We start from the raw sequence: 14,755 nt of genomic DNA on the forward strand, positions 1-14,755 counted from the left end.
AACTGGATTTATTGTGTAAAATTCCAAACCTTATAATGAGAAAGTGAGGGTGCCTGGGCTCTGATATGTGTCACCTCGTTGATTGCTAGGCTTGATTTGGTGCTCTTTAGCTCCTTAACTCCTCCCTAAGTGTTGCCTCCTAAAGCCTCCTGCTCAAAAAGGGGGTCTTCGTGGCTCAGTTGGTTAAGAGTGCGAGCTCTGAGCAACAGAACAGGGTAGCCAGTTTGATTCCCACATGGGCCAGAGAGCTGTGCTGGGGCTGAGTTGCCGCTGAGCTGCTAACAGGTGATAGGATGGCTTAGCTAATAAAAGCGCGTGCTCCTACCAATAAGGTTGCCAGTTCGACTCCCACATGGGATGGTGGGCTACACCTGCCCGCAACTAAGATTGAACACGGTACCTTGAGCTGAGCTGCCATGAGCTGCCGATGGCCGGATGATGACTGGACTTGGAGCTGAGCTAGCTGCGCCCTCCACAACTAAGACTGAAGAACAACAACTTGGCTGTTCCCCTTCCTCCCCTTCCCCAATTCTCCCAACACTGTTCCCCTCCCCAGTTCCCAATAAAATCTTTAACAACAAAAAAAAAGGGGTCTTCTCAGGCAGGAGGACAGTTCTTTGGTCACACGTTCAGTAGCTTTCCATCAGATCAATCTGTGATCGTGGTGAAAATGTAGGCTAATGTCCTAATTTTCTGTTTTAGGACACATATCTCCTATAGTTGTTCCATATATTTTTTACTTTTTAAACACTTTTTACTGAAGAATAACATACATTCATAAAAGTATAATTGTCATAAATGTACAGCACAGTGAAAACCACAAACTGAACACACCTCTCAGATCAAGAAACAACATTATCCATACCAAGAAATCTATACATCGTGCTCTTTCAGTAGCTGGCTCCCCCAGTCCCTCTGCAAGGGGGCTGCTCTGCTGACTTGTAACAGCATTGGCTAGTTTGCCAGGTGTTGTGCCTTACATAAATGGAATCATACAATATGAACATTTGTACCTGGCTTCTCTTGTTTGTGAGATTCATCCACAGTGTTGTGTGTAATTGTAGGCTATTTCTTCCTGTTGCTTTGTAATGAGTAAATAAATAGTAGTGCATTTGTACAATGGGATACTATCCATTTTGTTCTCATTAACGGCATCTTATATTGGAAATCTCAAGAGCTCAGCTGTTGAAAGTGGAGTACAATGCTGCAATGAACGCAGTGTTATTCTCGAATTTTTAATTCTCAAAAGCTTAATGACATCAGTATCCTGCCTAAGGATAATGTTACAGGCACTATATCAGCTTCTGAGCCAGGAAAACCTGTTTTGCTTCATATCTGTTATTGGTTTGTAACAAATAGTCTCTTAAATTCCATTGTTAAGTATCATTGTTGATCTTAGAACCATATCCATATGGCAACATTTTCTTCAGAATAAAAATAAAGCAACCAAAAAAGCCAACATGTGCTTTAAGTAACTTGACTCTATCTCTGAAAATTTCCCCCGTTCATGCTTTATATACTTATGAAAACATCTTATTTTTAATGACAAAAACTGTACTATATTTAGTTTACTTTGATATGTGTTTCTTCCTTCCACCAACACACTCATACACACACACACACACACACACACACACACACACACACACACACACAGCCTCACTCTCACTGACTTCAGAGTTTTAACTACAGCAACACTAGTGGCTTAAACTTCATTTTGACCGTCTATTGTTGATACTGCAGGAATTAATACTGTTTGGAAGAAATCCAAAACCTGTATTGTAGGAAGTCACAATGTTATGGTAACTCTCCATAAACGTGCCTGCATAAAAGGTTTACTGAGGTATAATTTATGTAAAATTCACTCTCTTTATCGTTCTGTGCGTTCCGACACTCTTGCAACCTCTACCACAATTAAGATACAGAACAGCCCATCATCCCCAAAAGTTCCTTCATGACCATTTGTAGTCAACTCCGACCCCCAACTCTACTCCCTGGCAAACAGCTATCTCCTTTAAAATGGCTTCCCCTTCTTTGTCAGACAGAAAAGCAGAGCAGAGGCTGGCTCCTTGCTGCGTCTCCCGCAGTGACCCGCAGCGTCTCCTGCCTCAGCCACACCGACCTCATCTAGCGCCTTGTTCTTTCCACGCGTCCACCTACGGAGTCTTACCTGTCATCCCTTTTACCTAGAACCCTCTTCTCTTCCCTCTGTACCCAGTCAACTCCTACTTATCTTTGAGATCTCAGTTCAACATCATTTTCTCAGAGAAACCTTTCCTGAGTTCTAATCCTTCTACGTTGCACTGTGCATGTTTGAAGCAGTGGTTTTACATTGGTTTATGTATTATCTGATTAACGTCTATCTTCCCATGAAACTGTGAGCTTCATGAAGACAGGGACTCTGCTGGGTTTTCTCATGATCGTATGCTGAGCATATAGCACATAGTAGGTACTCAATAAAGACTAAGTAGATGAATTTATACTTGGAAGCCAGCACTGTTTTATATGTTAACCTTTGATTCTTTCAAGGGTGCAGTAAAATCAATATTATTATTTCTGCTTTACAAATGCGATGACCTTAAACCGTATTTTTGTATTGCCATTCCTCCCACCAAAGGGTGGAGCCTAATTCCCTTCCCATTGAATGTAAGCTGACTCAGTGCCTCACTTCTTAAGAATAAAAGAATATGATAGAACTGACAGTATCATAAAGGCGTTGCGCTTTCTTCTCACTCTCTCTGGGGGAAGCCAGCTGCCTCATCCTGCAGAGGCCTCAGCCACCTTATGCAGAAGCCTATGTGGAGAGGAACTGAGTCCTCTTGCCAACAGCCACATGAGTGAGGGAAGTGGGCTCTTTAACCCGTCAAGTCTGTGAATGACTGCGGCCCTGACCAGCATCCTGACTGTGACCTCTGAAAGCCTCTGAGCCAGAACCCCGGGGCTAAACTACTCAGATTTTTGACTCACAAAAACCCTATGACAGAATAAACGTTTGCTGTTTTGCGCTACTAAGTTTGAGGAAACTTTGTTATACAACAATAGACAACAAAAATAACTGATGCAGAAAGTAAAACAGTTTAAGTAAGTTGTTACATGCCACACAACTAGTAAATGGCAGATCCAGGATCCAAACACAGGTCTGTGTAGCTCTAAAACCTATGTCTCTGAACCGTGTCATGCTACCTCCTAAATTTGCTTAGTGCGGGACAGAGGTCCAAGATGGCGGATTAGGTAAATGCTAAACCTACTGCATCCCAGGATCACACCAAAATTACAAATAAATTATAGAACAATCAACCTCAAGAATCATCTGAGACCAACTAAACGAACCCCTATAACTAAGGATATAAAGAGGCCACATCAAGATTGGTAGGAGGCGGGGAGATGCGAAGCAGGCTGACCCCAAGCCTGTGGTCGGTGATTGAATGCTGGGAGGGACACCTTAGTGGCAGAGGTCCCCCCTGAAGAGGGAGGGGTCCCAGCCCCACACCAGGCTCTTCAGCCCAGGGGTCCTGTTCCAGGAAGGGGAGTTCCCATGGCTCTTGGCAGTGAAAATCAGCAGGGACTCTGTCTGCCTGTCCTGGTGGGCCAGAGGGCGGCTGGAAACCCAGACTTCCTCTTATAGAGCGGGCACACAGACTCACTTGCAAACACTCACCTACCTGGTCTCTGGTGGAGGGGCGGCAGCTCTGGAGGCCCAGGGACTGATGCTGAGGGAAGGACTGAGTTGTGTGGCTTCAGAGCGGGAGCTAGAAGGACGGGAGCCATTGTTGTCTGTGAGTGGCGTCTGACACACCTGTGGCCTACAGGAGGGTGCCACCTTTTCAGTGTTAAGCCCGCCCCAAAGGGCGGGGTCTGGGACCGCATTGTCTTGTGGAATCCGCGCATGTGTGCACCACCTTGGTGATGGATGCCCTGGGTCCCTGCCCCCAGACGGCTGGTGCTACATAACCCAGGACACTCTGGACTGTTGGGCTGCTGGCCCCACCCCACAGACAGCTGAAGCCTTTTAGCTGTGGCTGCGGGCCCTCTGCAGCCCAGGAAACGTTTGCTAGTGGGTAGTAACCGAAGACCTGCACCACAGTGTCTCTTGGGCAGCTCCCAGGAACATGTGAGCTTGAGACGGGTGGTGGCTGGCAGTGGTGCCCTCGGGGTGTTCTTGCGGGGTGCTTGTGGGCCCAGCACAGTTGCGGGAGCTGAGACTGCAGTGACTTTGTAGAAGCCACCGACCACAACCCTTAGCTCCCTGGAACCCCACCCCGCCCGCCGGGAACTGCAATGCCAGGGCCACTCTGGGCGCCTGGGTGGCAGGTCCCAACACAGAGGTCATGGAGGCCTTTCACAGCAATGGACAGCAGGTGACAACCTGTGGAGATTTGGGTGGTGGATAGTGATCCAAAACCTTTGCCGCAGCCACTCTTAGGCAGCTCTCAGGGATTTGCAAGCCTGAGGCAAGCTGTGGCTGGTTGCCATGTTCTAAGGGAGTTTCACAAAGTGATCACAGGCCAGGCACTGCCCCGAGGTGAGCTGTGGCTGGTTCCAGTATTCTTGGGGCACTGTGCGAAGTGGTTACAGGCGGGGCACCGACATAAGAACTGATTCTGCATTAACTTTGTGAAAACCACCTGCCATGTCGTGTGACTTCCTGGGACTACACCCCACCCAGCTAGTGCTGCATCTCCAGGGGCACTCAACACCGGGCCGACCAGCGCAGACTGCACACCTAAGGAGGCTCTTTCAACAGCTGGGCCTGACAGGCAGCCGGCGGGTGGTAATAGATGTAGGGGACCCTGGGCCTTTTGCTAAGCTGCCTCAGGCCCACGACTGGTGGCAGCTGGCCTTGGTTTATAGCGAGGCCACCCCCACATGCCTCCAGCTAGCAGCCAACCACATATAGCTCTGTGGTTCCTACCAGGTAGCCATGGGCCAGTAACAGGCAAGGCTGAAATTGGCCTGCATGGGGAGCTCCTCCCAACAGACTCCAGAAACAACACACCCAGAGGCCAGCTTCAGCCCAAACCAGAGCACAATTTGCTTAGCCCCACAAGCAGCATATCCAAAGGAGAGTCTCAACAGGCGCCAGAGCCCACAGGGGCGAATCCTCCTTTAAGGGGTCAGCATCTACACAGCAGCTCATACACAGTGGGGGTAGCCAATCCTTACAGTCAGCCTTGGAGTCAATCCCACCCACTAATGTGCCAAAAGTAATCAAGGCTCAACTACAACAGAATACATACAACACACTCAAGGGACACTCCTGGAACACACGCACAGGAGATTAGGGAGACTACACCTGATATTAAAGCAGGGATACCTGAATGAAGTGAGGAAGTGAGCCATATGACCAGAGGGGAAGAGTGTTCTAAACAGACGGAACAGCAAGTGGAAAGCTCAGAGGGTGGGATGAACTTTCGTGTGTTCAAGGAGCAGAGACTATTTTTGTACTCATTAGTGCTGTTTGTCAAATGTTCTGGTTGTCTCCTTCCAGGCATAAGGTAAGATTGCACTTCCTGGTTCTTCTATGGATGGATAGGTCATGTGATTAGCACTGGACAGTGAGTCCTGAGCAGAAATGACATGTGCCATTTATGGAGAGAGCCAATGAAAAACCCTGTAGAGTTCCTTTTCTCTCTACGGTATGGTAATTAATCCTCCATCAGGTGCAACTGATCTCACAGATTCATTGCACACAAATTTTCAAATATCTAACAGGTAACTTAAATATTGTGACTCATCGCTTCTGTATCTTCCCCCGTCCACCGTAACCTGTCACCAGTCGTGTTTGTGACTTAGTAAAGACATATTTCATATTTGAAAATGTGTGTGCATGAATCTGTGAGCTCAGGTGCACCCGATGGAGGGTTAACATGCTCTAGACAGTGGCTGCTCCATCAGCTCGAATCTGAGGGAGGGAGAAAGCAATGTGGGAGCAGAGTCCCCAGCTGATCCCTCATACACATGAATGTGAGCAAGAAATAAATTTGTGTTTCAAGCCTCTGAGATTTGGAGGTGTTACCACCGATGGTATAATTTGTCCAGATTGATACAGTCATTGTAACTGGTGGGGAGAAAGCTAGAGGGAAGGTGGAAGGAGTTCTAAGGGACGGGCAGGAGACAGATCATGCAGAGCCTTGTATACAATAATAAATTTGGATTTCATTCTGTGTGAAGGAAAAACCTTTGGGGGACTTTGAACAAGGGGAATGGCATGTGATTTGCATATAAAAAGAATCGCTCAGTCATGTCCAGGAAAGTCCTTATTAATATTGAGAAATACATATTGAGGTATTTAGAGATAATGTCTACAACTTACTTTCAAGTGGTTCAGTAAAATGTGTGTGTGTGTGTGTGTGTGTGTGTGTTCAAGCACAACAGAGTAAAATGGTAATTGTGGGTGAAGGGTATATAGGTGTTCATTGTCCTCCTTTTCAATTTTCTTATGGGTTTAAATTTTTTTTAAATAAAAAATTGGGAAATCACTTTTTTTCTATTTTTTTATTATTAGTTTCATGTGTACAGAACAATACAATAGTTATCCTTTTCACCCCTCACAAAGTAACAACCCCCACCCCCCATCCACTGCCCTCCCTGCCCCAATGTCATGCTTATCTATTACAATTCCATTGACTCCGTTCCCACACTCTACTCCATGTCCCGAGACTATATGTATATATAATTATAGTTGACATACAATATTATTCAACATCAGCTTCAGAAATACAGTGCGGTGGTCAGGCCTCTACACTGTCTATGCAGTGGTCTCCTTGACCAGACATGAGTCCAACTGGGAAATCAGTTTAAAGAACTACAAAGAACACCATTAGGAGGCTGCCAAGATGTGGTTTAAGCTGGAGTGGTAATGGTGAGAAATGGGTGGATTTGAAATCTATTTTATATGTGGAGCCTGCAAACTTTGCTGATTGAGTGGCTGTGGGATGTGAAGCAGAGAGGAGTCAAGGTGTCTCTTACGTTTTTGTCCTGAGCAAGTGGAGACAGATGATGCTGTTACCTGACATGGACAGCAGGGGAAGCACTAGGCTTAAGGGATGGGAAACAATTCCGTTTTGGACACGCTGATGGTGAGCACCCAAGTGGAGACCAGACTGACAATTGGATAAATGAGTTGAGAGTTCAGAGAAGAGGTTGGCTGGCAATACAAAATGTGGAATCATCATCATGTAACAGCACACAGAACTGGACAGAATCCCTGAGGAAGCAAGTGTAGGTGGGGAAGAGGGCCAGGACTGAGTGTTGGGGAACTGGAGCATGGCCACACTGGGAGGAGGGCCATGAAGTTAATCTGATTTCTCTTGTTCTGATGCCATGATTACTGGGCAACCACCTGATTTATTATTTGACTTCCCACCTGTACAAGAAGTATTGGTCAGATGAACTTGGAACATTCTACTTCCTGAGACAGTTCTCATTGTAAATAAATTGATCATACCAGTGTGGTTTGAGTCAGCCCCTGAGACAGCTCTGTTCTCAGCATGATGACAAAGTCTGATGGTGAGTCTGCATAAGAGGGAGCCAAACTCAGGGCCGTGGAAATTTCCTACGAAAATGGATGCCACACTGCTTGCTGGCACTCTTCCTTAGTTCACAGTAGCCTGCTAAACAACGTTTCCAGAGCTGGTGAGAAAACCCCAAACTAGGTATGGTTACGAGAATACTCCCTTTTTTGGTTACATCCCTTTTCTTTTGTCAAACTTTTATTTATTTGTCACTATGTCTCAAAGTTTTTCTTCCATGCTGATCTTGCATTTCTTCATATCAGGATCACTATTACTTTATTACTATTTGGGGAGTAATCTCTATGTGTTTGCTCAAAATCTATTTTTAAATTTTTATTTCATTTTTGGATAGTATTCAAATAGTTCAAAACTCAAAATGATATAAAGTATACACTGAGAGTTCACCTTCCCACCTCTTCCCTAAGCATGTTTCCCCCCAAAACCACTGTCCCTACCCATTTTAGGTTGTGTATCCATCTAGAGTTTAGGTTATCAATCTCTTGCTATTACAAAGCTGCAATGAATAACAGTATATATATAGTTTCTGATCTGTAGTTTTTGTGTCCTCTGCTGTGCTGTTATGGAAAAGACCTATTCTATTCCTCTGGGAGGGGATGAGTAATTTCTGATAAAAGTTCAGCTCAAATTGCATTCCTCTTCCCCTTCTCTTTTAGTCTCAAATATCAATACCACAACATTTCCAGTATAAAATGATTAAATAGCTCCCCCTAGCTAAAGCAGTTCAGGGATGTTCAAGTTCAACTATTTACTGCCTATTGTTTTGGGGATAAAAATGGATTGTACTGACCCAATGAGAAGAAAAAAAAGGAGGTTCATAAAGATTATTGTAGAATATGTGTTTATGGGACATGAATTGACATGTGACTTCAGAGACCAATAAAAAAAACCTCAGCAATGTAGCTAATGTGTATCTGTCCTCTTTTCCCTTCCATGGTGTAGCAGGTTGTATTTTCCAAAGATAGCTACCTCAATATATCTCATCCCATATGTTCTTCTTATAATGTGACAGTGACATTCTTCCCATTGAGTGGAGGGGCCTGTGGTGGGGCTTGAACTTCAGCTGACCTTAGTGATTGCCTCCACCAATGGAATACAGTGGAAGTCCCAGCTAAGTCCAGGAAGCTCCCAGAACCATGAGAGATATTAATAGTTATTCAAATCTAATAAGTCTTTTTTTTTTTTTTTTTAAGCTGAGCCATCCTGCTACCTGTTGGCAGCTCAGTGGCTGCTCAGCTCGGGCTGGACTCGAACCGCTGTTGNGGCTGCTCAGCTCGGGCTGGACTCGAACCGCTGTTGCTCAGAGCTCAAACTCTTGAGCGAGCTCTTAACCAACTGAGCCACTCGGCCGGCCCCTCTAATAAGTCTTAAGGTCATTCACTATGCATTAACAGAAAACAGGAACATGGTCTTGACTTTTAATCAATCATCTTTACATTTTCTTTGGTCTTGATTCTTTAATTTGTATTCAGATTTCACTATAATTTTGTTTTCTTATTGCAGGTCACCTCAGATCCTTTGTGGAAGATGGTTTAAGTACAATGTAATTACATAGTAAAAAGTGCTCTTCTATCTAGCCCCGTGGTGTAAGCTCCCTGGTGTTCTATAAATGGTAAGGTGAACTGATGAAAGCAAGACTTATCACCATTTTTGAGGGATTTTTCTCATTAAAAGAAAGATTGCTTTGTGTACACCTATCTACATTTTCTGCTTCTCCCCCAAAACAGATCCTTTGTCCATGAAAGTTTGATAGAAATAATTATGACCTCATCTATGAGGACCAAATGACTCATTCAACCAACAGTTCCTCAACATTTATTGGTTACTATTGTGTGCCAGATATTAGACCAGATGCCAAACATACAGACTCAGTCTCAGCTTACAAAGGGACTCCTGAACCAGTAACTATTTATAGTTATAAAACACCTATAGTATGCAAGTCACTAGGCATGTCTGCAAAAGTCTTCAAATGCCTTCAGTGATGGAGGGGTATTTAAAAAACAACAACAAAAATAAAGCAAGATTATCAAATGACCTGACAGGCAATTAAAAAAAGTAAAAGGAAAAATTATATACAACTTTACAGTAGGTTCATGTATCTATGAGTTCATATAATAAATAGAGGTATTTATTCTCTTCATAGTCAGAGAAATGAAATGTTATCATATGGCATAAACCTTATAAAAATGAAATTATCTGTGGGTAGATGCAAAGTATTATTTGTATTTATAAACCTTTAAAAATTACAAACATTTTGAAATTTGCATTAGAAATAAATAAGTCTTAAATTATCTGTTACTATTGAATTCTGGCTATGTACCAAATACAAGAAAAAAACAGCAAATACATGAATTATTTTTACAAGTTCTTAGGGACCAAGAGAAAATTAAAGTGTGAATTTCATAACCTTTCTGGAATTAACTTTTAACTACAGAAAAGAAAGTAAGTTCACAATGTACAGTCATATTTTTGGTAACATATATTCAATAGAGAATGGATGCTGAGAATCCCTTCAGGTTTTTCCAAATGAAATGGAAATAAGGGCCACATAAAGTAAAAACCTATTTAATTTATATGCTTTTTAAGGAAAAAAATCGACTTTTTACTCATTGGTTTAGAAATTATGAGTAGGGGAAATAAATTATTTTAAATGAAACAAATAATATGATTTGTATTATAGACAACTAAAATAGGATGGCATTTCCAGACCCCATCCAAATCTGAGATTCAACGATTCTATGAACTGAATACAGAAAGGTGAGGGAGAAAAGATGAAGAGTGAGAAGATACAGAAAAGTAAAGAGAACGGGCTTTAAAGAAACACCCTACCACAACACATAGACTAGCACAGAGGTGAGACTCGGGGACACGGAGGGGGAAAACACACTTAGTCAGATCTTGGCTTCCCTCATCTGGAAGACTTCCTCCTCAGAACTCCTCCATAACAGTCTAATGCTTGTGTCTGAATGTCTGCTGGCCTCTTTGTGTACTTCTTCTGAAGACTTTTTAAATTAGGTTGTTTTCCTTCCTAACTACACTGAATAGACTTGTCAAGCAGAGGTCAAATGACTGCTTTACTTTTAATGACTTCAGTTCGATTGTAACTTTGGTTAATAAAAAACCTCCAATTTTATAGTTCCTCTTCTGAATCTAAATTGTAAATTTCCTGAGGTTGTCTCTTAATATTGATTACCAAATCAATGGTTAAAATTTTGGTCAAACACTGAAGAACTGAAGTTATTAACTGGTATTTACCAGATACTGATTCCAAACCTGTCTGACTGCTTACCATAGATTGATTGGCTTGAAGTGCATGGAGAGTGCTTACATACATTTGTGGAAAGCTGTGAATTCCTTTCTTAGACTTACATAGAATTTTGGGAATGCCTAAAAGTGCATTAGCTATTATCATACCAACCATGGCTGCTTCTGACTGCTGGCATTTTTTGGCATAGTTGAGAAGATAGTAATGTAACAAAATCTCAAAATTACCACCCACTGGCAAAACACAACCTGCTGGTATAGATGAGAAACAGTAATTCTGGGAAGTACCGATCTCCAGTGACTTATATCTCACTGGTAACATATACCCCTTTCCAGCAATGTTTGTGACCTGTAAATTTTCGTAAGAACTTTCTATTCTAGTGTTTTCTGTTGTTGAATTAGAATTACCCTCAATAAATAGATCATGGTCATCAATTATCCTGGTTTTGTTTGGAGACAAACATCTCAGTTTTTCATCTGTCTGGTATGTATCTGTTGGTGTTGAACATGGACCATATGTTTCTATTTCTACACCTGGAACTACCAAATTTGAAGATTCTTTTAAATATGTTTGAGTTTTTTCCACTTCATCTTTGTTCCTTACAACAGTGCTCTGATATGGCCTTTGTTTTGAGCCATTAACAATTTCTGGTAATTGATTACTTTCTCTAGTATTCTTATAAATAGGAGGACTTGATGTAAAATTTTGGTCACTGACTTGTGTCATATAGTTTAGATCAAGGTCTTTAAACAACTGCCGAAGCATTTTAAATGCTCCATGTAAAGCATCCTCATGTTGTTTAACAAGGCCCTGCACTGGTCCACAAAGAACTACACAGTGTGGTATAAATGGACACGTACTAATCAAGCCAAGATGAACATACCTTTTGGATCTAAGGATAAGGGGCTCACAAAATTTCACCAAAGCAGTGTTTGAGATTTCACACTGTGAAGAGGCCTGTGGTAGTACAAAGGGAGAAAGACCAGTGATCCTCTGAATAAGAGAAATTTCATCAGATGCTAAACACTCTACCACTGATATGCTATTCAGTCCTGCATAATAAACAACTAAGTCTGGCTGCTTCACACTAGATAGGAGCAATTTTACATTCTGACTCTGTAAATGTTTCATTATTGCTTTTGTCCTTTCCATAATCCAAAATTGAGATGTCTGAAACTGTGCCTCTGAATTTAGAATAAACTCCATCCCAGAAGTTGAAAAGGGAGGCTGAAAAGTTTCTGTTACTAGCACTATTCTTATGTCACCATCTGCTGGACAGTACACAGAAAAGTCTCTGTGAAGCACAAGTCCGGCAACGATCTTGGAATCTGAAACAGGAAGGCCGGTGACACCAACATTCAATTCTACAAAACAGCCATCCACTAATTCAAGTACTTCTTCAAACCCACTTTCACAAGGCATACACTTGAAAAAGTAGTCACACATCAATTGTGAAATAAAGTTGTGATTATTTCTTCCCACTCTTCCACAAAAGTATGCCCCTAAGAGCATCTCAAAAGAGCGCCTACACAATGTTCTCTCTTTAGTGGATGAAGAAAAGACAGACAAAAAGTGTCTACTTAAGTGTTGGTCCATAACATAGTCTAATATTTGTGTCTGAAACGTTAGAAGAGCTTGGGAAATAAATTTCCACTGACAACAATTTTTCCAATGTCTTCCATGGGTTTGAATATTTTTGGACATGAAAGAATCTTCTTTGTCTGTGACAGCAGTAAGTCCTCTGAGCAAATGACAAAGATAGATAATAAATGTCTTAGCACCATCTCCTGTTTTTCTTAGATGACTGGAAACACATGCCACCATCATCCTAGACAAAAAAAGAAATAAAGCAACTCAGATTTTCTGTGGGCTGCCTTCCTACATGTCCACCAAGTTGAGACTGTTTTCACAGCTATAAATATAAAATGAGAATACTGTCCCTTTGATATGCGCTTACTTTTAATTTTTCCTTTTCCAAGTTACTTTGTTCTATTCCAAGATTTTAGGGTTGGGTGAATCGGGGAGGAGAGGAGTGAGAAGTGTTCTTAGGAGTTGGTAAGATTTAATGTCTAGGAGTGTTCCCTTGGGCAGCGCTTTAACCCTGCGCGTACACTGGTCTCATCCAAGGTCAGTTTCCCCAGGAGCATAGCCTCAGGGGCAGTAAGTTCAGAGACGGCCAGGGCCAGGGGTGCACGCCTGCAGTATGCCCTAATGGGCTGGAGTGCGGGACGCGAGTACCTGGCTAAGGGATGCTCTAAGTGTAGCGCCTCCAGGAGGCGGCCTCCATCCCGGCTGAGCAGCACCTCACCGGTGGGCTTCGTACACAGAACTTGGCGACCCTCGGGCCCCACACAGCAGCTCACGATGGTTTCCAGCACCTCCGCGACCTGTAACGCCGCCTTCACAGACCCTGCAGCAGCAGCCATAATTCCCCGGGTTCCGGCCGTTCTGAATTGCAGGACCGCCAGGAGGGGCGGGGCGCGACACGGCCGGAAGCGGAAAAGGCGGGAGGAGGCCGGAAACCCGGGCAGCTCCGCTTTTTGGTTGGACGAGGGGCTGTCCTTCCGCCCACTCGCTGAAAGCCCCGCTATTTTGTTGGTGGGGGCTGGCGTGGTCCAATACCTCGTGAAGGTAGGGAACAGGTCAGGATTTCCCGGGAATTGCCCGTGGGGCGGAAACCGCAAGCCCTTCCCCACGTCCCTTGGTAATGTCTTTCCCCTCCAGTAGCTGCCGCCAAATGCCCCCGTCTCCCAGAAAACTGCTTTCTGAACTCAGCACGATAGTGGAGCTTATGTGAAGGAGGGCTTCGGCCCCGCGGGTATAACTCGGCTCGTTCGTTCCCTGCTTCCGTCAAAAGCTCCTCGTTTCGTAGCACAGCCTTTGCCTTGGACTCATGCATATTCTGTCCATTCTTCATCAGTTGCTCTCCTTCCATTCACAGAAGCAGTTTGGGGGTGCAGGATAGATGGGGAGGTCCTGGTTACGGTCACGAGCTGCAGGCTTTATGCTTTCCTCACGGGGGCTTTGCCACATTTCTTGGGTTCAGTATCACTGTGAAGTCCCAGCCACCAGACTTGACTTGTTTAGCAGAGGTGATAAGATGTGAAGACTTAGCCACATTGGTGGTCAATAGCATGCTTTAAAAATGGTGGCCTAACACTGGATACAATAGAACAGCAGAAAAAAGACCACATACTGTTAGGCAGAAAGTACATAACTTTTATATATTAAAATACACTCTCGTAAGGATGAAATGGCTAAGAGTGTGGGCTTAAGATTTAGACCTGGATTTGCTCTGCCATTTATCTGTGATATTCAGCAAGTAGCCTCTCGTCTTCACTTCTCTCATCTTTTTTTAAAAAACGGAGATAATAGATATGTAAATGAAAAATCTCATAAGGCTTTGGGGAGCGTGAGGATGTTTACAAAGCGCTTTATCTGCATGGTGCCAACCATATACTAAGCACTCAACAGTCAAATTTGCAGCTCACCCACCAAATTTCTGAGACATTTCACTACTCTATGGCCCACTATCTCTACAACAAAGGGGTATTTTGTAAGGCACAGAAGAGTCGAATAGCATAATAGCATAACACAGGACACTTAAGAGTGTGGTCAATATTAGTTAGAAAATTATCTTGTAGAGGTTTCGTTGAGATTGAACAGTGAGGAGCTGTTTTTCTTACCCTTTATTCCTATGCATAGGGCAGGAGAAACTTGAAAGCTCTTCCTCTCTTCCCCCCAATTAATAAGACAGAACTACCGTGTTTTCCCGAAAATAAGACCTAACTGGGAAATAAGCCCTAGCATGATTTTTCAGGGTGCTTAGAGTATAAGCCCTACCCCAAACATAAGCCCCAGTTAAGATCGTCAGCCAGACATGACTGTTTGAATAAATGTAGATTTTTGTACATGAATAAATGAATAAATGTAGATTGTTGGAGCAAAAATTAATATA

General features: G+C 43.3%; 1 protein-coding gene across 3 annotated transcripts; it reads right to left on the reverse strand.

The window, feature by feature from the left end:
* Positions 1–9,331: 9,331 nt before the first annotated feature.
* On the reverse strand, positions 9,332–14,634 carry BBS10 (Bardet-Biedl syndrome 10). Of its 3 annotated transcripts, none has more exons than XM_019653217.1 (2): positions 13,161–14,634; positions 9,332–12,625 (listed from the first exon to the last, which is right to left on the reverse strand). In XM_019653217.1, exon 2 carries the CDS (start codon positions 12,622–12,624, stop codon positions 10,663–10,665), a length of 1,962 nt encoding a protein of 653 aa, XP_019508762.1. In that variant the 5' UTR covers position 12,625; positions 13,161–14,634; the 3' UTR covers positions 9,332–10,662. The 3 variants fall into 3 exon arrangements, with proteins under 3 accessions (XP_019508762.1, XP_019508761.1, XP_019508764.1); XM_019653216.1 differs by having other exon boundaries at positions 13,036–14,634; XM_019653219.1 differs by lacking the exon at positions 13,161–14,634 and adding an exon at positions 12,755–13,029.
* Between the last annotated feature and the right edge of the window lie 121 nt (positions 14,635–14,755).

This window comes from Hipposideros armiger, unplaced genomic scaffold, assembly GCF_001890085.2.
Source record: "Hipposideros armiger isolate ML-2016 unplaced genomic scaffold, ASM189008v1 scaffold_199, whole genome shotgun sequence".
Taxonomy (NCBI): domain Eukaryota; kingdom Metazoa; phylum Chordata; class Mammalia; order Chiroptera; family Hipposideridae; genus Hipposideros; species Hipposideros armiger.